The sequence below is a fragment of the Crassostrea angulata genome, chromosome 10 (assembly GCF_025612915.1).
Source record: "Crassostrea angulata isolate pt1a10 chromosome 10, ASM2561291v2, whole genome shotgun sequence".
Lineage (NCBI taxonomy): Eukaryota > Metazoa > Mollusca > Bivalvia > Ostreida > Ostreidae > Magallana > Magallana angulata.
In genome coordinates, this window is record NC_069120.1 from 4,154,271 (window position 1) to 4,178,063 (window position 23,793).

Genomic DNA, 23,793 nt, shown 5'->3' on the forward strand with positions numbered 1-23,793 from the left:
TAATAATTGTAAAATATTTCAATCATTGTATTTTCGTTAAAATTCTAGGGTGATAAAACTAAGACTAATAAGAATTTCAAAAACTGAAAGCTATATACATATCACTTTATCTTGCGGGTAACAAGAGTAAGAAAATACCAAGATCAAGTTACTTCGGAGAAAAAACACAGAGCTGACTAAGATAATTGCCAACATGGATGCGCCCATGTCAGTTGACAGATGTAAAGAAAACGCTGTGAAAATTGTAAATAGCAAGTTTGGAGATAATATAAAGTCATTATCGGACTTAAAATCTTTCTATTTAGAAACTAAACAAACAGCAGAAACCATAGAAAATCGTGTAAGTATCATTAATTATGGACTAAGAACAAGTTGTAGCCCTTCAAGTAATTTTATAAAAAAAATAGGTTGTTATTTCATAGACCTACAGTTCCTTACCTTCAAAAACCTTTTGATTTGCGGTGCAATTAATACTGAGCTAAGTTTGGACAGGTTAAACTTATTTTTATAGCACATTCTTTGGAAATACTTCACTTATACATGTATATCTTATTACTTTTTTATCAATACCAGACAGAGACATAAATAACATAAAATGAAAGCTCGCGGTTCCTGTTGTAAAGTTTTACAAATTTAAATCAGTATTTCTTCCTAAAAACAATTATATCGAAATAAAATCAGTCAAAAGTTAAAACCTATTACCAAAACATTCAAAATAATATATTTTTATGAGTTTATGTCTTATAAACAATATTAAAAGAGGAGTTTTAGGAGGCAGTTGGCTACCCATCGTCCGAGATTTCGCCGATGGTTCATAGCTGGCCAATATATTTTATATATATTAATCTTCTTTTCAATTTTTTGTTTAAAAAATGTCTAAAACCTATGCACATTTGTCATAAAAACAATATACTTTTGGTTTAAGATCAAATATCTCGGTTTTAATACTAATATGTAGTTCTCAAAGTAAGGTTGGTCCAGTAACATTTTTCAATAACAAAACACGCTAATGGCAGAGTTGCCAATCTCTGTTATTTATGTCTCTGCTACCAGACTATATCTTCACTTTGCTTGCTTCAGACTTTCTCTTTCACAGTTTATACACTTACCGACTTCGAAAACTATAATTATTAAATTTTTCTTCAGTACAGATTCAGGGTAAGAATTTTTACACATGTAACAGCGTCAGAGAAATAATGACAGGCCAGTGTGGGTATCAAACCAGCGTCTGAATCTCTAGTCTAAGTCAGATGCTCCACTAACTAAGCTATCTAGGGCCAACATTTGAACAGGTTTGAATGGCACACACCCACCCCAACCCCCACCCCCCCCCCCCCCACCACCACCACCATGAACAATCTTTGTTCTCTTAGATCACCATCTCAGGCCCTTTCCCCTGGCAGGAGATATGCTCTCAATTCCAGAGGTTGGTCATGACACCAAATGTGATGGGATGGGAGAAATGATGACGGGATTAGAACCTGGGCCCCCTGAGTTTCTTGTCAGGTGCTCAACTAACTGAGCTCTCTGGCAGTCAATTCATTATTTATTTTTTATAAATAAAAACAGGCAAGAAAGTGAAGAAACAATTTTCAGTGTTTTAATGAATATGTTTTAGCTGTCACTTTCTGAATGGGATATTCCTCCTGAGGTGGATGAGGCCTTAAAAAATGCAGAGGAGGCACAGACCTCTATAAATAACCTGCAAAAAAAAAGTGATGCTATTCGAAATGAAGCTGTGGACCACTGCAAAATACTGAAACCCATCGTGAACGATTTGACTCCACTTGTTAGTCAGATAGAGGAACTCCAAAAGTATAGACAGTATTTATCATGTGTGGCTCACATAGAAAACATAAGGCAGGTTTATATGATTTTATTAACATTTACAACAAGCACTATCAAAGATGATATTTGATTTTGAAATACTTTGAAGACAACATAATTGTACATTTTGTATTTCTCATTTTCAGTAACCAGATTTATACTGCACTGATGTCCAACAGAACTTCTAACGCAGTGGAGGAATTCTCTTCACTGTCAGAATACTACATACAAAAACAACACTCAAAATGCCAGAACCTTTTGCAGTTCCTAAAGGAAACCATCTTATTCTGGTACAACATACTCAAGGATAAACTCTCAAGGTACTGTAAACATAGTGGCGTTGGAAGCAAATTGAGGGGGGGGGGCTAGACTTATCATCGGAAATCTTGACAACCAAAAAAAAACCCCACAAACAAACAAGTAATTCATAAAATCATGAAAAACCTAATCCATGGGGGGGGGGGGGGGGGGGGAGCTAGTATACCTATGAGTCCAATTTTCAATATTACTATTAATATTTCATTTTTTTTTAATGTTAATTTTGGAACATTTAGGTTTGCTGTGAGAAAAAGTAGGGGAGGGCGTGGCCCCTCCCTAATGCTATGTGCCTAATGGTTAGGTCTACCTTTGCAAAAAAAAGTGGGGTGGGGGGGGGGGGGGGCTAAGCCACCCCTCCTAGCCCCCACGGTTCCAACACCTATGAAACATGAAAAAATTATTTTAAACTTTGATGTGCAATGTGACTAACTTGGATAGCATACCTGAAGAAAAATTTTATACCTAGATGTATTCTTTTCACCATATTAAAGGCTTGGATCAATTAACAATGTTTGGGAACATCTGTGTTAACAGTATTTAGATTCTACACTTCCCAAAAAAATTTTTTTACAAGTAGTACCAGGTAAGTGATCATTCCGCAAATATAAAATCAATCAAAGTTGTTTTTTGATTCAGTTTATTAGAAGAGAGTTTAAAGGTGGTTGGGTGGCCACTAATTGCTACAGCCACAAAGACTCCCCAAACTTCATCACATCCCTCACAGAAGATGGACGCCATCTTTTTACAGCTGCTTCTACTACAGTTACCGTATCCTTTACTGAGAAATATTACAACATAGAGAGGCCTTCCACTGTATCTTAAATTGGCCATGAGAAAAAGTAATTCCCCATAACAAATGTTTTATTGCCATTGACTGACAAAGATTAAAATTTCAATAATTGAATAATTATGTGTAATTATATTTCTTTTAAAATATTTTTTTTTCAAAATCTTTTCAAATTGTTTGTTTTTTATAAACAGTCAGAGTCCTTCAACTTTTGTATTGTATACAATTTCCAAACACATACAAAAAATTAAGTTGAGCACTTGACATATTTTTGTTTCCTTGTCTGTACATACATGTATATTTGCTTACTATCTACAAAATTAATGTATGTGTGTGTTTGTGTGTGTGCAAGTATAAATTGTACAGCATCTTTTTTTACTGCATTCTATGTTCACAATTTGTTAACAATACAAAAGAGATTCTCTCAGTGTTGAGGTGCAGAAGAAAACAATGACCTTTCTATCTCGAGAATTTACCTTCAAACCGTTATTACTGCCCATTCAACATCTAGTCACCCCACTACGCAAACGATTCAAGTTCCATTTTTATGGTAACAAGCAGACAAATAACAAAGAGAAGGTAATTTAAGAATTACAATTTGAAGTTGAACTGAAGTTCGATGTGAATTTTGCTTCTGTACACAATATTCATTGTAAATGTATCGGTTTTGAAACCAGACTTTTCCTTTCAGCCTGAATGGTACTTTGGGCAAGTGTTAAACTGGATAAGGGACCATTCATCGTTCCTGGATAACAGAATACAAAATTTGTTGGAAATTGCAGGATTTTATTCAGTGGATGCAAAGGTAGACTTATTTGGATTAGAAAGTGTAATTTTTCCTTCATAAGGAATTTTCACCACTACAATGTTTTATTGCTACAGTAAATTACCTATTATCTGCAGCAACTTTATTTCATGATATGCCAGTGATAAAATGATTTGTTGGAACTACAGTAATCTTGTGACCAAGTCTAAGCACCAAGTGTGCATATAGTCTAATACAAATGTGACACCTGTACCAGTACATGTACATTAAAAGACTGGGTTGCAGCAAGAAAAATTCAGGATAATGTTGTTCTTGAAAAGCTCAAAAAAATTTCTCCCAAGTGAATAAGAGTTTGTGCACAGTATTTACATCGGTGCTTTATATTCTGTGACAGGTGGAGTTTATGAGGGGGCTGGTGGTGCTTGTGATGGAGAAGATGGCCGCTGACCTTCCTGCGGTTATGGAGGACGAGCACCTGTTCTGTCACCTGGTGGACGAAGCCATCTTCTTTGATCACGAACTTCATCAAATCTACGACTACCCAGCCGGACTCAACAGCAGCATGGATATCCTGACGGTACCTATAGTGTTTGAGCGATGGATTGAAATAGAAAAGAAGTGTAAGACAAATTGATCAATTTAATATACATGTAATAATTCTTAATTCTGGTACTTTATACCGGTACCTCATGTAGAGTATGTGATTGTTAGATTTAAGGAACATTGGGCAAATGTATATGTTTACACCTTGTGCATGTATGTATTGTAGTTGCCATAGAGAAGATGGATGCCCTGTTATCCTCCCCCACGGCCTGGGAGTCCCAGTATAAGAACATTGCAGATATTGACACACTGAAAGTCCCGGAGTGTGGAGAGAGCTTTATCACCCTCATGTCCACCATTACAGGTCAGTGACCATCAGCTACAAAGGTGTGGAGATGTACACTATGTCATATGATGCTAACATGCCTTATTAATTATATGTTTACAAGAAAAATAGTAGTCCTTTTGATAAATACCATGTTTAATCTACTCAATATGGCTCTAAACTTACAAACCTTTAAAATGATCTAATAATCCATTAATAAAGACACTCATGTGAATCCAATCCAAGAATTTATTCATAATGATGAGATGCAACCTCCTAAACCCCCCCCCCCCCCTTTCCCCTTTTTGTGTTCATTTCAGATAGCTCTTGTTTTGAAATGTATTTGAATTTTTTTATTTTATCACAGACCGTTACAAGTACCTTCCCTCGCCAGAGCACAGGTTGAAATTCCTCGACATGCAGCTTGAATTGTTGGAAGACTTCAGAATTCGCCTTGTACAAGTTATGAAAGAGGTTACCCATGACTCTCTGGGCGACACTTTCTGTGCAATATTAAATGGAGTGCATTACATTACTGATGTCCTCAGAGAATGGTGCAACACCACTGTAAGTGATTCTACAGTTGTTACCAAAAGTAAGGCATGTCTCTTGATGATGAAGAATGTTTACTCATTGGATTAAGTTTCCGCATCTGATCTTTTTTTTCAGTTTTTTGTGGAGCTTCAATATCACAATGCCACGCGACCAGTGGAACCTTCCACAGGAGCTGATGAAGAGGATACGAAGGTAAAAACAAACCAGCCTCACTCTCAGTAGTGCTCCATTTTATTACATTTGTATGCCTCATAAAATATACAAAGTGGTTTCAAAATAATAGATGCTATTGCATATATGTAACCACATTTATGTACATGTAATCATGGCATCACAAACTGTAATTGCCATTGTGGTATATTATTTACCTTAAATGATATGTTGTTTATTGCTTGAATATCAATGAATATTTCACATATAGATTATGTGTCCTTGTATGTGATTGGTCATTTGTGTTCTAGAGGCCGACCAAGAGAGCTGGAGCTGGTTTTATGGCTGATGAGAGTGTGTTTGATGAGGGCATTGATCTGTTTGACAAATTGAAAGTAGAAATGGAGAAAAACATCCTCAAACATGCGACCTTAGATGTTCAGGCCCGATCCCAGCCCTACAGAAAGTATAGGTAAGTGCAGAGTAGCTTCCCACCTCTACACAAAAAAAAAAATGCACACAATTCAATTTGAACTGTCATTAAAAGAAAAATGCTACCCGGGTAGCTACACAAAACCTGTATCATGAAGTAATAAAATAATTTTCATATTTAATTCCATCTCTGGTATATGATTATGATTGTTGTACATTTATTTTGCTTCCTCTTTCCATCCAGATGGAGGGATTTGGAGGACTCTGGGGACCTCTCCCTGTCTACACCTGCCTGTGACATGTTGATGGTTCTGAGAGACCACCTCATGACCATGAATACGAAACTCAGCAAACCACTGTTTGTAAAAATGTGGAGGAAGTTGGCGGAGGAAATGAGCAAGTTTATGTTAGAAGAGGTAGATATGATATGTGTAGCTATATTGGACAAGGATAGCATATTGTTTTTGTGATGGGTATGCCTTGTTGTACAAAAATCCTTAGATCATTAACATTATGTTATGGAAAGTCAATTTCTGAGCAAGTACCTTTAATTAATATGACTGTACAACCTGGTAATTTATCTATTGATGTTTATATATCGGTAATCTGCATACTCCATATGGGAACCAGTTTGAAAGTACATGTACATGTATTGAACTCCTTCTTTACTTCATATTTTACACCATTTGTGTGTACACTATGTGATGCAAAGCATGTCCTATTTTAATACAGTCTGTTTAAATAATTTCACTCAAAATCTTTGAAGTGAAACATAATTTGGAATAGCATTTTCTTGTGTGTAATCAGATTTACTGTATGTAGAATACTAAATGATACATGTATATTAACACGTATATGAGATATCTTAAAATGTGTAAGTACCCAGTTCACAATAATTATGTGTGCATTTCTTACCCTTTTATTTACTCTAACAGTGAATTATTTTGACATGTCGCTGTATACTATACCCAAATATTGTTACTACAGGTGGTGCTTCAGAACAGGTTCAGTGAAGGTGGTGCCAAACAGCTGGAGTTTGATATGACCAGGAACCTCTTCCCTCTCTTTGGAGAATACACCACAAAGCCACAGAATTACTTCAGATTGTAGGTTTTATTTAATGTCTGTACCATTCTTGTTCTTATGTATTACTAATTCATTTCATTGATACTCTAAAAAAGTTATTACATGTATATTCATTTACATTTTTGGTATAACTACAACTGTATAACCGCTGTTACATACAGTACACTTCAAATACTACAGTACATGTGCATGTGCATTAGCTGTTATAATGTACTCCTCTCTATAATGTTCTAACCCCCTCCCCCCCCCCCCCCCCCCAAAAAAAAAAAAAAATTATAATACCAGTAATTGGGAAGGGAAAATTGATCAGATGTTCTCCCCTTGATAGATCTTTTTTAGTTAGGGAAGGCTACATGAATGTAATTGTAGTTTTAGTGTACATGGATTGGTATAAATTGCTTCATTTAAATGAAGTCCTGATTTTAGTGACCGTTGACTGTGTTGTAGAATCAATGAAGCATGCACACTGCTGTGCTTGAGGGTGGGGTCAGCCCTGCTGCTGAGGGAGGTGTTGATGTCAGAGGAGAGTAGACTGGAGAAAGAGCAGGCCCTCCAGGACCTGGGGGTGTACAAACTGACCCCCCAACGGGCGCTCAACGTCCTCAACTCACGGACCAACCTGTCAGTGACCTGATAAGTCAACAATACTCCATTGACATCTTTTGTTTGTATCGGTGAAGTAACTCTAATGTCTTTCATTATGCACTTGAACGAGTGCTGTGTACAGTTCTGTGTATGTTTTTTTATTTCATAGGTATAGTGAATCCTACATTTACTTATTGTACCTGTATGTTCATTATTTGAATCATGATTTGTATTTGAGAAATAATCTTTGAGGTGAGGGATCTTTGAGATAGTTTGACTAATCAGCACTTACTGAAGCAAAGTCGTATGTCCTTGCTATGTCCAGTCTAAATCTATCTCACTGACAACTATAGCACATTGCTAAGAAAGACTTCTGGTGGAATATTTCCCCCTATGAATTCTTTGTATGGACCTAATAATTTATGATACTATAGCATACATGTATATCTTACTTTTTAATGAAACACTGGTAAAGCGTATGTGATCATTTACATAAAAAAAGAAGATAAGATGATAGAATACCAGAAGTTCATATGTTCACATTTCCATTTACTAAGGGATCAGAAAAGATGAAGTACCAGTACACGAAGCTATTGCTGCTAATGACCATAAAGTATTCTCTTGATCTTAACCAAGGTCATGATGAAACAAAGTATGTTATCCTAGGTTTCCGATCATTAATTTTGTTGGTGTTACAAGCAGGTACTTTATCTGTGGAAGGAACTTGTACCTTACTATAGTTTGTTTTTTGTTTGTTGTTGAAGTACCTAAGGCATACAATGAGAGAGATCGTGTAGAAAGGTACAGCTGTATTTGTGTACATCATACAGTATGTATGACTATTTTATCAACCAATGTTAATCTTTGAGGGCACTGTATGAATAATAAAATGTGGAAACCTAATTTGAGTGTAGCATTGTCTTGTTATTCCGTTACTTTTTTGATAATGAAGAATCTCAACAGATTCAACATGTCAGAATCTGATTTCCGTGTAGACACACTAAAAGAAGAGAAAATGTTGCTTATAACAAAGAATTTAATTGTAGAACAAATAATATAATGGACCATTTTCACAGATACTGTAACCCAAATTTTATTCGTGAGATTCTCAAAAGCCTGTTTGTCACGAAAATTTCTCGCTGCAAACTAACCTTTTACGCATGGTTGCAATTACAACACCAAATTTACTCATAAACTTGAAAACCAGTCTATCACCAGTAAATTGCGAAATAATGTCGTTGCAAATAAAGTTTGGTTTACAGTACTTAGTATATATGTTTAATATATACGCATCAATTTTCCTTTCTTAATACTGATAATTAGAGTATATGATCTAATTTTTCAGATCACCGCATACAGGGAATAATTTTTGAATCCTTTTCACTCCTCTCTGAAACTGATGACGTGCAATGAATGATTTTAGTGCGTCTTAAGTTTTAAAATGGCCTTGTTCATTGTATGATTGTCCATATGAGATAGTTTAGTAATTATAAATTTTCAGTTGTAGGTTATATTATATAAATAGTGCCTGTTTGGGAGGGTAACAGTTGAAATTGACACCCCGAGAAAACCATTGTCAACCGACGCGAAGCGGAGGTTGACAATGGTTTTCGAGGGGTGTCGATTTCAACTGTTATCCTCCCAAACAGGCACTATTTATTTTGTTATACTGAATGTCTTTTTTAAAATTTTTAAAAAAATTTTACTGCTTTTATATAGGAATAACGTGAATTCTACAGCGAACCGTACGCGCATAATTTTCGCGCATGTAATATTTTTTAATGTTACCCGTTGCCAAGTGCGTTGCTAACGCTGAGGGTAATAGTAAATATTATTAACTGCGTCTTAACCAATCAGATTTCAGTATTTAACATGAAAGTATAACAAAATAAATATATCATCATAACAGTAACTTTACCCAGAGTGGATCACTTCTGGTTGCCAGACGCAGATCATTAGATCAAACTCGTCAACACTTTGAATCTTAATTGATCAGATGTTCAGTGCCTAGCAACAAGACGAAATCTGACCTTTTGGATCGGGTTACAATTACGATAATTTATATGTATCATACTCTTATCCACAGGCTAAAGAGGGTAACCTTGTATCAAACCCAAAACTGAACTTTTATCCAAGGGCTTGCATAACATGCAATATATACCGCATAATTGTTTCATGGTTTTTTGTGGGGTGATGGTGGGTTAAAACAACTGGGCCCAGTATACATGAAATTTAAAGGTACATTCAAATTTTTATCAAATGGGTCTCCCTTGCCAACAACTTGTGTATTGTACCTTATTTCATATTGGTAAAATTATATCCATCTCAAAAACAGAATGAATAATAAAAATAAAATAGATTGTGAATGAATGTTTTATATGAAATCAATGAGATGAAAGTACATGTAGGTACATGTACATACATTCATTTTACAACAATCAGGTATAATTAACTCTAAAAGGTACATTAGACTTCAAAATAGTCAGGTATTCTGTCATATAATAAATAAAACTCTTCAAAATCATGATAAATAGATAATCTGCACCATAATGTATTATGAACTACAAAATGTAGCAAAATAAATAATTATACAGTCATGCAAAAATGCAACTCTATAAACTCCCAAAATTCATAGAGGAAGAAGACTCAACAAATTCCATCAAATGCAATGTACAATAACGAGAGACGCATGTATCAAAACAGAGGCAAGAATCTGTTAAACAAATATCACTGCCATATCTCCTTTCACCTACATATTCCTGTTACACCTGATAAGATACAAATATACAGATCCAGCTCGACTTCACTGTCAGCTGCAGGTTTTAATTAATATGAATGTATAAAGACACTCTCTTTTAAAAAAATATATGACTACATTTCATAGGAAAATGAAACCTTAAAAGTGCAGATGGTCATGGCTATTTTTTTTTTACTATATATAGGAGAGCTTGTTTGAAGAAATAGGAACGTTCACTAATAATAGTACATGGATATATATGTACATTAAAAATATACTGGTAATTTAAAATTTTAAGGCAGATTTGATGTTACTTACTCTGTTGACAATTCAGTCTGCTGAAAGATGAATGAGCACGTACAGGAATGTGAAAAAAATGTAATGTTTTTAACAGTTGACTCACTTGTCAAGAAGAACAGAACTAATTGAAATCAAAGTTTAAGAAAAACACATACCTATAAAAATCAGCAATACACGTAACTTACATAATACATTGAACGTTGTTTTTCTATAGAAACATGCATTAATTTGAGACAGACTTTCATGAGAGAAAAAAAACGGATTATAAACAGTAATAAAAACAAAATTTCATCAAAACAACATAAAGGAAATTACTTTTTATTCAAATATACCTTAATGTAGTAACTTTTATTCGTAAACTTTTGCGAGATTCACGAGAGCCTCATCATTGCAAATATTTCTTGCCGCAAACCAAGTATTGTTGTATGGTTAATTGACCAAATGGATGTTGATAAGGCTTTGTCGCGAAAATAAGTTGCCATGAACAAGTTTTCTTTTAAATCATGAAATAAAGTTATCGCGAATAAAAGTTGGTTTGCAGTTTATCATGCTGTGACATAAAGGGAGCTAACTGAGAACAGAGACCAACTTAATCTAAGATGAACTTACAATGGGATAAAAAATGAATACTGTAGTATATAAAATACAGAGTATTAAAAAAAATACCGCTTCACAGAAACTTTATTTTCTAAAAGTAACAAATACATAAACATTTAAGTAAATAAATGTACTTTGTTCAAAAAAATAACTCTGATATGATAGAAAAATATATTGACAACATGCCATTCATTAAAATAAACATAAACAAAATACGAGCTTTGTCAGTCTTTGCTCTTTGTAAAAGTACGTTCATTTAATTATATTCAAATATTTTTTACAGACATTCTAGAAAAGATTGTGACAGAGTAAGAACCTTTGTTGAATTCTAAGTACAAAAAAACAAAAAGTTTTCCAGTCTGATTCAAACCATTCTGCTTCTCCTTACACTCATCAAGGCCCATGACCATTGTTAGGAGAAGGGGTGGTTTTAATCAGACTGTAAGTTTTCCTACATCCATTTTACTAAATGTAGCACCTGTTAATTATTCATTATATAATGTCTATTAAGCTTTTATACCCTTAACAAAAACTCACAATTTATTTACCGGTACATTATGTAAGGTTGACACTAAGGAAAAAAGAGAAAATATCTTTAAAGATGACAAACTCAAAAGTCCTGGTACTGTAAACCAAATAATAATTTTTAAATGCCTGAAAATTTCCTGATAATTATTAATTGCCAGATCTTTACCGTAATTTATGTTCCTTGCCATCCGCTTCCATCCATCTTGCCATCCACTCCCAGGTTTTCTATATGTCGCGACATATAGAAAACCGGGGAGCGGATGGAAGTTCTAATTTTAATTAATAAATATTACAAAGGGCAAAAATAACCCTGTATAAAGTACCCATTTTGTTGAAAACCAGCCATTCTTTTTCAATTTGACTAGGAAAATCAGCCTGCTCTGTAATGTTTATAATGTGTGCGATGTTAATGGTCATTAAGTAAAACAACCTGATAATAAATAACAGGTAACCATGGCAATGATTTAGGTTCTGTACATCTAAAATGTTATGATTCATGTCACTAATACAACAAAGAAAACTCAGTCCTTACTAAATGTATAATAAACATCTACATGTAACATAACTGAGGTAAGAAGGGAAAATCAACTTATATAAAGTAAATAAGGGGAAAAAATCACAGACTGAGGACCTTGATGTCCTACATGTATAAACATTGTATAGTACCCTGTAAACACATTGCTTATTTTGTCATCATGATTTCATCAACTTCTTGGCCTAATAAGTATAAATTAATGGCATAAAAATGGAACATTGTGCCAACCAGGACAAAGAGGTGCCAGATGGCATGAGCAAAGGGAATGACGCCATCACTCTTGAAGAAGACAACACCAGTAATAAAAGACAGTCCTCCCAAAAACAGCTCATATATTCCTGAAGGTTCTCTCTGAAAGGAAACAGATGAAAAAATATCCAGTGAAAAATAATTTTATAATTTTTAGAATAAATTTAAGAATTGTCTTACAGATAGCTCTATGTACACTTTTACATGATAAAAATGTTCTAAATTTACATACCATCATAAAAGCAACAGCAGCTGGACACACGCCAATAATAAGATAGAGAATGATCTCCAGTATCTTGTACCTGTGACAAAGGTGTGAGATAGAGGTAAAAATGCATTTTTAACTAAATTTAGTTAAATATCATTCTAATTTTTCAAATTCTGGTAATCTTCAAAATAAATATACCTATAAATTATAAATACATGTAATTTAGCTAGGTCATGTTGCTTGGTTCTTTAACAGCAAGACCAAAATGTCAATGGTTTTTTTATGTTATAAGCAAAAACATTATATCAACAGGATGAATTTTAAAAGAACCAAGTCATTAGTTTAGCTTTTTATCAAACATTACAACACAGCTTTTTATTTAAACATTTCAACCAGTAAAATGTTATAAGCAGGCATACAGTGTTATAAAACACCACTGTACTTGGTTTTTCTTACTTTTCATGAAAAGTGTATGAATAAACAATTCCAATCACAGCCATAATCCAAATCAGCCACATCATTTCATCTTCAATTCCACTAAAATCTCGCAATGTTAACCTTCAATACAAACAATACACACCTATTACGGTATCCATGATGGATAACATTTAAGGTGGTATGGGACACCTCCATTTTGTGACGTATTTCCGATCAAAAAAAAAATAAAATCAAGCATAATTTATAAACTTTTTTCTTTCCCAAAACTGTTAACTAATAGCGTAGTGCAATGGGTTAGAGCATTGAATACAAATCTGTCATGAGTCATGAGTTCGAATCATGCGGGGGCTTTTATAATTTTTACCTTTTCAAAAAAATTTTGAAACATATTTTTTGGTCAAATAATATAAAATTAGACAAATTTAAAGCGGTGAAAGTGTTTTGATTATAATGTACTTTTATCCACAATAATATCAAGAGATGTCTCATACCACCTTAGCTATCTTCTTGGAAAATCAACATGTCTTTGACAAACTCATTATTTGTTCACCATTAAACAGTTTTAAGTCTTATTTTAGTCTTGATCAGATGGTGCATCTGTCCCGGATATCCTTACCAAGGTGAGTAGGAGGAGGCTATGAATATGTAAATTACAGCTCTGTCAGCAATATGGAAAAAATTCTTCAACCGTCTACAATAAAAGGAATCTCAATTGAATGTACTCTTGCACTCATGAATATTTTGCTTTAAATGCAAAAAAAAAACTCTTCAGAAAAATATTTCTGAAGTTTTCTTCTTTAGCAAAAATGGACATAGTAGTGTTCTATAATCTTAGTAAAAAATAAGAATGGGTAAAAATATTGGTTATAACACTCTATACATTTCATATACATACTGAAATTTTCCGCAGAAAGCCAGGGAGTGAAATGTACAAGAAACAGAAAATAGTGCAATTAGCGCCCATCCATACACCAATGCAATCACAAACTGGAGCCGAGTCTGAGAGATGTACAGCATCCACAGCATGGCTAGAACACTGAGAGGAATGCAGCCCTGTCAGTATAAGGAAGAGCAATCAATATTCAAAGATCTTATCTACTCCATTCCTATACAACAAAGTCTCCCAATTCCTATACAACAAACTGCTGCATTAAAGGCTCTTACATTATTTATCCCTTACCCCATGTGTAATTATGTTTGCCATGTGCTCAACATCGGTAGGTTTATATGCCTCCCCTTTCTTTGCTCTTGGATTCATCAGCCTGATAACAAATGAATAAATCTAATTAAGACAGTTAAACATAAATGAAAATAAATAACAGTATACCAGTACATGTGTTTGGGTCATAGGATGTTTAGTTATAGGATTGGTATTCTAACTTTTTTGCCTGCACTGATACCTTCTAAAGTCGTAGTGAGATGATACTCTTTTGATCGTTTTCATGGTGATCCACTGCTCTGTTTCTATAATTGTAACAGAAGTCAAAGTTATCAAATGTCATGAATAAAAAATCTAAGGATCTAGTGACATGGTACACAGATAAACTAATTTAATCAATATCATATATCTAAATCCAAATCAACGTTCATTTCATATTGACCACAAATTAATTCACTTACTTCAGCAAGAGATTATCACTATTTCATTTATCTGCATGCTTGACTGGATGGAAATAATACTGCACATCTCTATGGAATCCTAGGTTAGAAAAAAGTATAATTCAAATACATATGAAATGAATAGAAACTGCTACCAAATATTAACATACTAAAACCATTTTATATTTTAATGTTTCAGGTTAAGTGATACAGATTTTTTTTTATTTTCTGGTACATGTAGACACCATAAGTATGACACATGATTATACAAGTGGAAAGTACACTGCGACATCAGCTGTCAGCAGTGACAGACATCGGCTGTCAGCAGTGACAGACATTGGCTGTCAACAGTGACAGACATCGGCTGTCAGCAGTGACAGACATCAGCTGTCAGCAGTGACAGACATCAGCTGTCAGCAGTAACAGTATTAATCAGTACTAATGGAGAGCATCTTGTTCAACACCGTATTGTCTTCTTGGAGTATGTCGTTGTGTTCACTGTCAGCCAGTTACCCAGTCTGTGCAGTTGTTGGTGAGCTACCTCATACCCTGTCATACACTGTCAGTCATAACTGAGCCCGTCCACAGTATTTGCAGTGGCAGCGTGTAATGTCAGTCCTGAATATCAAAAGGCAACTTTGGGGCATGTGGTTAAAGGATTCATTGCTTTAGTGGGAGTGTCACTATAGGGTTAAACTGTCTTAAAATAACAGGACCAGAACAACCTACAGAGACAATTATGTACAGTGTATACACCTCTGACATTGGTATATTGTACTTCATACCCTCACATATTCATATATCGTATTGGTAAATGATGCTGATTCACTGCAATTTATTGTTTGAGTAATAACTAAAACAGGGATACATTTATACCAATCATTAGAAAATCATTATACCGTGAAGGAGAGATACTAAGATAGTGTACATACTAAATCCCCTAGGGGCACCAGGTGTGAACTCAGGAGCAGGTTCGTCATTCATCAGTAATGTTTCAGAATATTAAAATCATATTTGTCCTTTATCACCAGTCTTTTTAGGGACTTGAAAGCAAGGGTACTAAAAAAATATACATGCATATACAACATTTACATTGTCATTAACCCCCAGATCCCGTGCCGGAAAGCTATGTGAAAACTGAATCTATAGAAATTCTCACAGTAAGCTAATCCCGAGTGATACTGTGATAGCACAATAAAAGATGCACGTAAATCAACAGCACCAGATGTGTTGTTAATTATATTTCAACGAAGTAAATTTCGGAGGCCGAAAATAAATGAACGATTAACATCCAGAGACAAAAAGAGTGATTCACTGATTAACATCAAGAGTGGATATAGAACATGTATGAACCGTAAAATCAAGATTCATGACATTGCTGTCTGATTATCAAAGACAAACTCACGCCATTATGTCAGCATATCACGCCTACAGCATGATCAACATCTTCTTTTGTTTTAAAGGCAGCCCGCGCGTATTTTGTGAAACTCCCCAAGTTTGTTCACCCGTTTCTAACACAGTGTTTCTATCACCATGTCACGTTCATTAAAAATCACGTTTAAATAAGCGTTTAGATGAACGCGTCGTTCAAGTATAAAATAAGATTTTCCGGAATGGCGATTGAAAATCCGGAGAAGATTTATTTTATCCCGAAAACCTTCAAATAATAATATTTACATTCTACTGTGTTTTTCCATTAAATTCCGTGATGTTTAAATGCCTCTAAATGCAACAAGTAGTCAAAGGTCAAATTGACGAGTTTTATTATGACGTCACAAACGTTGAACGCTGTAAACTGCAACGTCACAAGCGAAAATCAAAGTTCACGCTTGTGGCTGTTACTGTGGCTCTTCCATTAATGTTAACTTACCCTTAGGATAAGATCGGAATTTTAAGGTATAATTCACATTTGCAGACAAGGCAAGAAGTTAAAAAATGTAAATATAAGCATTAAATCATGATTTTTTTGAAGTATACACTCTCATAACTGCCGCGGTGTGTGCATACAAATTTTCATAACGCGCTAACGCGCGTTACTCAATTTGTATGCACACACCGCGGCAGTTATGAGAGTGTATACTTCAAAAAATCATGATTCAATGCTATATTAAAGTATCCGATCCATAAAAGCCCCAGATTCAATGAATCTGGATGCATAGCAGATTTGTATTGGCTTAATACTCAGTATACTTGAAACTTATTTTCATATTTAAGTATCAATATGCAAGAGTGGAATGTGTCCTAATTAATGACCTTTTCCTTTTCTTGAAGAGTTGTTCCCCTTCGCTTTTATTCTATAAAAATTAGTTTTAAAAAAATCTATACGATATAAAATTTATTTTCAATAGTTTTTTTATTTCTAATGATAAAATACATCTTTCCACCAAAGCATTTCTTGATATTCAAAGTATTTAATTTTATATTTTAAAAAATGTGCTTGTTCCTATAGACCATAATGCAATCTTCATTAATCAATTACTGCTTAGTTAATAATATTTTTGAATAACTCTCTCGGTAAATCTTTTTATACTCTAAAATGCTTTAAATTAATATCAAAGTTTTAAATACATGGCGGATATTCAAGGTTGGAAAAATTAGGTCCTAATATGGATCGGATACCTTAAATTGAGATTCAAATAAATTGAATATGACCCAGGGTCATTTTTCAACGTTGAATATTGATCTGGGAGACTTTTTCAACGTTGAAAATTGAGAACAAATGCTGTGAATTTTAAACCTCGGATCATTTTTCAACAGCTTAAATTTTAATTATTGTCTTATCTCTGATGAAATGCACCCATTGAAAAATGATCTTGTTGAAAATTGACCCCAATCACAAGTCCCTGAATAAAAGACATGAAATAGATTATCGATCATCAAAATGATTCAAAATGAACAATAAACCATAAGTTTTGAGCTGTCGTTGAACTGGAACTTGCTCTACCAAATTTAAATAAATATACTTGAAACTTTCAGACACTTTTTCGTGGGTTTGTTAACATTTTTATTGTTGGAATTTATAAAGCACTAGACATGTCAATTTCATTAACGAAATTGCAACTGAAAAATCTACAGGAAGGGACCGCACCTGATACTTACCTACCGTTACGTACGCATGTAACCATCTTTTTAAAGCAACATGAGTTAAAATTTTATATGCAAATTGTATTGTAATATTGTAATTTACCACTTTAGTGTAAGCAAAAATACAACATGCTAGATAAGTAGGTTGTACTGTATGTACTTGTTTTTAATAGATAAGTAGGTTTCAGTGTAGAGTACCATACAACTCGCAGGTATTTTATATGAGTATATTTTACTTTGACTGACTTTGTTACTTTACTAATCGAAGAAAGACTTTTTAACCCCCTCACCAACCCCAGACTTTTTCAAAAGTATCTGCATCTATTGTAGTTTTATTTTCATAAAAAATGGCGATCATTGATCAGTACGTAAATTGATCACACTTTACTTTTATAAGTTGGTGAAAGTGTCAAATACGATTTCTGAGACAGGTAAAGAAATAAAAATTGTAAAGTTTCAAAAGAAAGAAGATGGGTGAATAAGGCGTGTAAACTGCCTATATGGGGAAAAAATTAAAATATGAACAAATCTCATAATTTCTTTCTAAATTATTGAAAACAATGTATATTTACCATAACATCGATTTATAACCTTTAAATATGTTAAATATTTAGAATAAGTTGATTTAAACTGGCGTATGCGTGTCAAAACCTCCAAATAGTGTCATTTTTAGAACTTCAATGCCTTTTCTTTCATAGAGTGGGTCTGGGCTCCATATTTTTGTCAAAGTCTATAAAAGGTTTAAAGGAAATCAAATAGATTTCAATCAACAAAAACGTGGAGAGATGACTCTCTATACTTTGTATCCCAACAATTGAACGTTTTAGAGAAATACTACAAGTCCGTAAATTCGTGGTTGAAGTTGCATTTAGCATTTAACACTGAAGTTTGTTGTGGCCGAAATGGCTCAGTGGTAAGAGCACCAGATATTAGGTAACATTATAGAGCTAGGGTTTTTAGGTTGTGGGTTCGATACCACCAAAACTTTAGAATTTATTTTTTTTCTTATCGTTTGATAAAATATTCAACACTGAATGTAGTTAGAAATTGAGCTTTTGTAAACTTGTAATATAACATCATCTAGTATATTTGGTTGGAACAAATAATTTTGAAATTGTTTTTTACGACAAAACCAAATGGGCATTTGCGCTATCTTGTTCCCCCATCTTCTTTTGAGTCAACTATTTTTAGACGTAGAGTATAAGTAAATAAACTAAAGAATTTAGTCCATATTTTAACACACACTATTGTGTGCAAGGAAATGCTTCGTATTTAATGAATAGTAGTGATATGGCTAAATCATTAATTTTAAATGCGACTTATAGACTTCTATTATTTTTCTAAAACGTTCGATTGTTGGAATACAAAATGATATTGCTAATTTAATGGGTCATTGCTCCAAGTTTTTGTTGATTCAAATGGTTCGTTCTTCGTAAGGCTATGACAAAAATATGGAGCACAGACCAACTCTTTAAAACGATAGTAATATTTAAGTTTCACGTTTATTCTCGAAAGTTAAGCGCTATATCGTAGCATATTTGCGTTATAAAGCGAAAGGTACGCGTTTATTCGCGAAAGTATGGCAAGGGTTCCGCGTTTTATCGCAAAGTTGCGCACTGAATTGCAAAAATTAAGTGTTTTTTTCCCTTTTTTGCGAAAAATTTATCACTATAGCTACAAAAATGAGCATAATTGGATTTCGTTATCAGACACATAGTTTCTAAAATAAAAATTGACGTTTAAAATACTTCTTAAAATACCTATTGTTTTCATTAGCAGGTATCCTGTGTAAATCACTAAATGAATTTTTATTAATACATAAGTCACCTAAATTGTTCGATTTTTTTAATATACCGGTATAATGTACTAGGCAATGGTAAATACTACCATATAACAGACCTACGTTATACAGAAATTAATGTAAGTATAATATATTGGAAATGTGTTTTTCCTTAAAATAATTGAAATTTATACATACACATGCACTGACAATGATTTGTATACAATTCTAAGTTGTTATTAAAATAGTTTGGTTGTTAGAATGCCAGAGACAGATCTAGAGACAGAGGTTTGCTTTCATTAGCCAAGTTGTCATAACAAATGCCAGTATATAAATTATTTTATTTTAACAAATCATTAATGTAGATTTTCTTCTAACTTTGGAACTTCAAGATAGAGTTATCAAGAAAATCAAGACATCACTATAGTAGGGAGTGTTTTGCTGTCAGCACTGGTGTGGGTGGTCTAATTCAGCAACCAGCCCCCTATGTACACTGACTCCTTCTAGTATCCCACCCCTCCTCCTGTTCCAGAGATTGACTAATTACAACTTCAATTCACAATTACCAGGCAAACAAACTGTAGAAAATCATGTAATTAAGTCACATCAGAGTGACACGATTTTCATTCTGTTTTATAATATGCATCTGCGAACTGTTAAAAAATTCATCACTGTACAGTGAACATTATTTATGAGGAAAGCTTTTTTCAAAATTCTTTTAAAGACAACCCACTTTGTTTTCTATTTCATTTGCATATAACTGGATATGACACACAGAGATTTCAACATTCTCAAGCATTAGCCATATTTATTTTTTTAATTAATAAGCTGATGAGGTAAATGAAAAAAAAATCTACATTATTAAGAACATTTAAACTAAAACCTAATTTTTGCTGAATGGATGTATTCAAAAACTATTCAATACAAATCAAAATAGGAATACATGATTATACAGTGTTTCCACACAGACTAGTTACAAAGTGAAAAAAAATGAAGAATCTATAAATCACTAGATTAATGATATTGTACTGTCTGATACACAAATAAATAACATATCTTGTAACTAACGGAAACCAAAAGCATTCTCTCCCACCATTTATCTATCAGCAGCCACTCCGAGTTCAACATCACACATTAAAACAACAAACAGATCTGTTGCCATACATCAGAACTGAAGGCCAGTGAAAACAAGTCATGTGTTCGAGAAGTCCGTTCTGTGTCGCCCTGTTCTACTGGCGTGGGCCTCAAACAGAAGTCTATTAATGCTGAAGTAATGAGGATTGTCTTCTTCCCTCAGCTCGGGGTCGTAACCTTGCATCAACTCCTGGTAATACGGGTCACCTTGACCCATATTACAGGCCAGGCAGGCGGGGTTCTCAGCATTGAGGTTGTTATTGGTGGAGGTTGATGGGGGGTTAACTTCTGACAGGTGATTGGCATTGTGGGAATCACACTGGATTTGGGTATTGCTACTACACTGGGAGTGTGAATGAAGATCAACCGGTTCATTTGGGAGGGCTTTAGGAATACAAACTCTGAAAAAAAATAACAATCTATTAATATCAGAAAAAAATATTAACAACACCATTTATCCATAATATGATTTAAAAATATGGAATCTGCAACGCTTTTTAATAAATTCAAAACAAACTTAGATTCTAAATTGATTCACTTTTTTTAATTCACCCTGATCTATATGCTGAAAAACAGTCATTAAGAATACAATGTAAACATGAAATTCCTAAATATATACATTATGAATTACAATTTACGAGTTTAAAACCCTCACTTACCCCATTGTCTGAGCTGGATGTACACAGCTAGTACTTGGATTGGAAACTGATCTGCAATGACAAGATGAAAAATAAAAATTATTGAAAATCACATAAATTATGCAACAAATTTAATCCTTTAATCACAAGTCCAGTTAAGGGAGTCTGTCCTAAGAAACACCCTGTTTATAGTGTTCAACTATTTCACTGTGGCATGTAACATTGCTTTTTTTTAAGTGAAGAGGTCGTTTTATAGGAGTTATGAGGAAGATAAAGAGATAAACTCAGTCATAAAATTTCCAAAGAATTTTTCTGGTGTCAAATATTTTCATAAGCTATGTAAAAAAAATAACTTAGAGAATAATAAATCAAAGTCCAAATTTTAAAATTATTACATGTATAAGCAAAGGACTATATAAGATAACGGCCTAATATGGCTCCCTAAATTCACTGTAATTCTTTGATTCCTTTGAACAAATTTACATGTGAATTTTCTTCCTAATTTTCATTTTGATCCAAATGCCCACAATTTTGAAATATGATATCAAAAAGTTACTAGTAAGTTAGTAAACTTTTCCCACCATTTTTGGCATAAAATGGCGCATTTTCCAAGTAGTTTTTCAATGTACCTGAAACACTTTTTAAAATGCCAAATTATGGAGGCCAAATTTGACTCATATCAAATATAACGGTAGTTCTTTGCATATTTTATTTACATGGACAGTAGTACGGTACTATGGCTAGTCAACTCTTTAGCCAGATTGTTCAGAATGTTCAATTACATGTAGAATGATAAGATAAAATTAGACACCGAGAACAAACAGTAAGAGTATCTTTCTTCGAATTTCAGCTTGCATATCGATACTTCTTGGGTGAAAGCTATCTTAAAATCAAAGTACAATAGGTCTACATACTCTATCTGTAATCGGTTAATTCTTTTAGAAATGGGGTAACAATCTTCACAGTCATCATTTCTTTGTCTCTTTTTACCTCTGTAAAATAAAAATCATCAATTTATTGATTAAATACTTCTTGGAAAGTAAAAAATGCCTATAGTAACCACACCATCCCATAACTATTTTTGGCCTATCCCTCATGATATGTACACTGATGTTAAAAAAGTTATCAATTGACCATCACATTCAAAATGAATTACAGTCAAGTCGTATCCAACCCGACTCGGACCCAAACCAACTCGTACTCAAATGGTCAGGTCGTACCCAAAACTATGTGGTTCACTACGGGCAGATCAATATTTATTATAAGAAAATAAAATGAATGGCTTTTATTCGTATGTTGTTATGTTTTGTATATTATCGATAACATTAATATGCGAATTGTATAACAAATTGCGAATTGTATAACAAATTTAAAAGAATTTGTTAAAAAAAATCTAGCATACTATAGTTCTGTTCTTGAATACGGACGGATCAAAGAATGACAATGAGCAGGTTAACTATCATCAATTAAAAATAAAATTAATTGCTTTATGTGATTCCGTTCAACCAATCAACCAATGAGTTTGTCAGCACAAAATAAACATGCTGCTCATAATTAAGTAGAAACACATATTTTCATCCCATTTGGAAGATCAACATGGTTCAAGAGAGGTGTGTTTCCTGCAAGAAAACGGTAAGTAAATCACTATATTAGATATTGTTTTATAATTTAAACATATTTTTTGAGTAATCAAATGGACTAGGCAACAGGCAAAGTTAATTTAAAGTTAAATAAAACAGAAATAAAAAACATAACATATGAATGAAAACTATTGTATTTTATTTTCTTAGTATAAATATATTTTTCCCTGTGGGTACGAGTTGACTAGTGAAGTCGTACTCAAATATTTGGGTACGAGTTGGTTTGGGTGCGAGTCGGGTTGGGTACGACTTGACTTGATTCCTTCAAAATCACTGCTATAGGTCAATCATGGTTTACAAATATCATCTTAAACAATATATTTTCTATGCAAGAATCAAAACATCATGTAATAAACAACAATACTACATGAGAAATTTAGAGGTTTGTCATAGTCGTGATCGCAGCAGCAATAAATACCCTATTCTCTTTTGAGAAGTGGACAGGCATAGCCTATGTAGGCTATGCCTGTCCACTTCTCAAAAGAGAATATAAATATCCATGTGACGAATACCATAAAATAATTACGTGGAAATTTGGTAAAGAAACAAAACATATTTAAAAAAAAATGAACATCCGGCATGCACAGAATTATGCACTCTGTAAGTGACTAAGGACTAAACTTAATCTGTAATTCATTAACAGAAAGTTGTCTAAAGTCAATGCGCCCTGGAATAACTATTCAATAATTCATGCTTTTTCAATAATTCGTTTCCAATTATCTGGTACAAATTGTTTACCTCTCGGATGTCATGTGCAACAGCTTAGCATGGGAGTCTTTGAATTGAATAAAATAGAGAGATCATATATTGATCATTGTCGTAAGGGAACAACCGGATGTACAAATATGATGAGTAACAAATCCCATAGCATAAATTTCTCCGGCAAAATATATGGAAATAGACCAGATTCAACATATTTAAAAAGTCGTTCAAAATTTATTCTAAAATCAAT

General features: G+C 33.5%; 3 protein-coding genes across 3 annotated transcripts; 1 reads left to right on the plus strand and 2 right to left on the minus strand.

The window, feature by feature from the left end:
• Window positions 1–157: 157 nt before the first annotated feature.
• On the plus strand, window positions 158–8,277 carry LOC128167841 (RAD50-interacting protein 1-like). The gene is made up of 14 exons (XM_052833771.1): window positions 158–340; window positions 1,619–1,860; window positions 1,974–2,147; window positions 2,782–2,913; window positions 3,349–3,511; window positions 3,624–3,737; window positions 4,093–4,318; window positions 4,468–4,605; window positions 4,934–5,133; window positions 5,236–5,313; window positions 5,583–5,743; window positions 5,948–6,119; window positions 6,691–6,809; window positions 7,237–8,277. The coding sequence occupies exons 1-14, from the start codon at window positions 194–196 to the stop codon at window positions 7,421–7,423; spliced, it is 2,253 nt and encodes a 750-aa protein (XP_052689731.1). The 5' UTR covers window positions 158–193; the 3' UTR covers window positions 7,424–8,277.
• Window positions 8,278–9,731: 1,454 nt separating this feature from the next.
• Window positions 9,732–16,217, minus strand: LOC128168141 (monocyte to macrophage differentiation factor-like). Its single transcript, XM_052834250.1, has 9 exons — window positions 15,971–16,217; window positions 14,587–14,665; window positions 14,367–14,430; window positions 14,147–14,228; window positions 13,862–14,019; window positions 13,583–13,657; window positions 12,985–13,086; window positions 12,553–12,622; window positions 9,732–12,422 (listed from the first exon to the last, which is right to left on the minus strand). Exons 3-9 carry the CDS (start codon window positions 14,408–14,410, stop codon window positions 12,219–12,221), a joined length of 735 nt encoding a protein of 244 aa, XP_052690210.1. The 5' UTR covers window positions 14,411–14,430; window positions 14,587–14,665; window positions 15,971–16,217; the 3' UTR covers window positions 9,732–12,218.
• A 3,262-nt stretch (window positions 16,218–19,479) lies between these two features.
• LOC128168143 (uncharacterized) lies at window positions 19,480–23,725 on the minus strand. The gene is made up of 4 exons (XM_052834255.1): window positions 23,580–23,725; window positions 22,116–22,193; window positions 21,223–21,273; window positions 19,480–20,964 (listed from the first exon to the last, which is right to left on the minus strand). Exons 1-4 carry the CDS (start codon window positions 23,591–23,593, stop codon window positions 20,622–20,624), a joined length of 486 nt encoding a protein of 161 aa, XP_052690215.1. The 5' UTR covers window positions 23,594–23,725; the 3' UTR covers window positions 19,480–20,621.
• Between the last annotated feature and the right edge of the window lie 68 nt (window positions 23,726–23,793).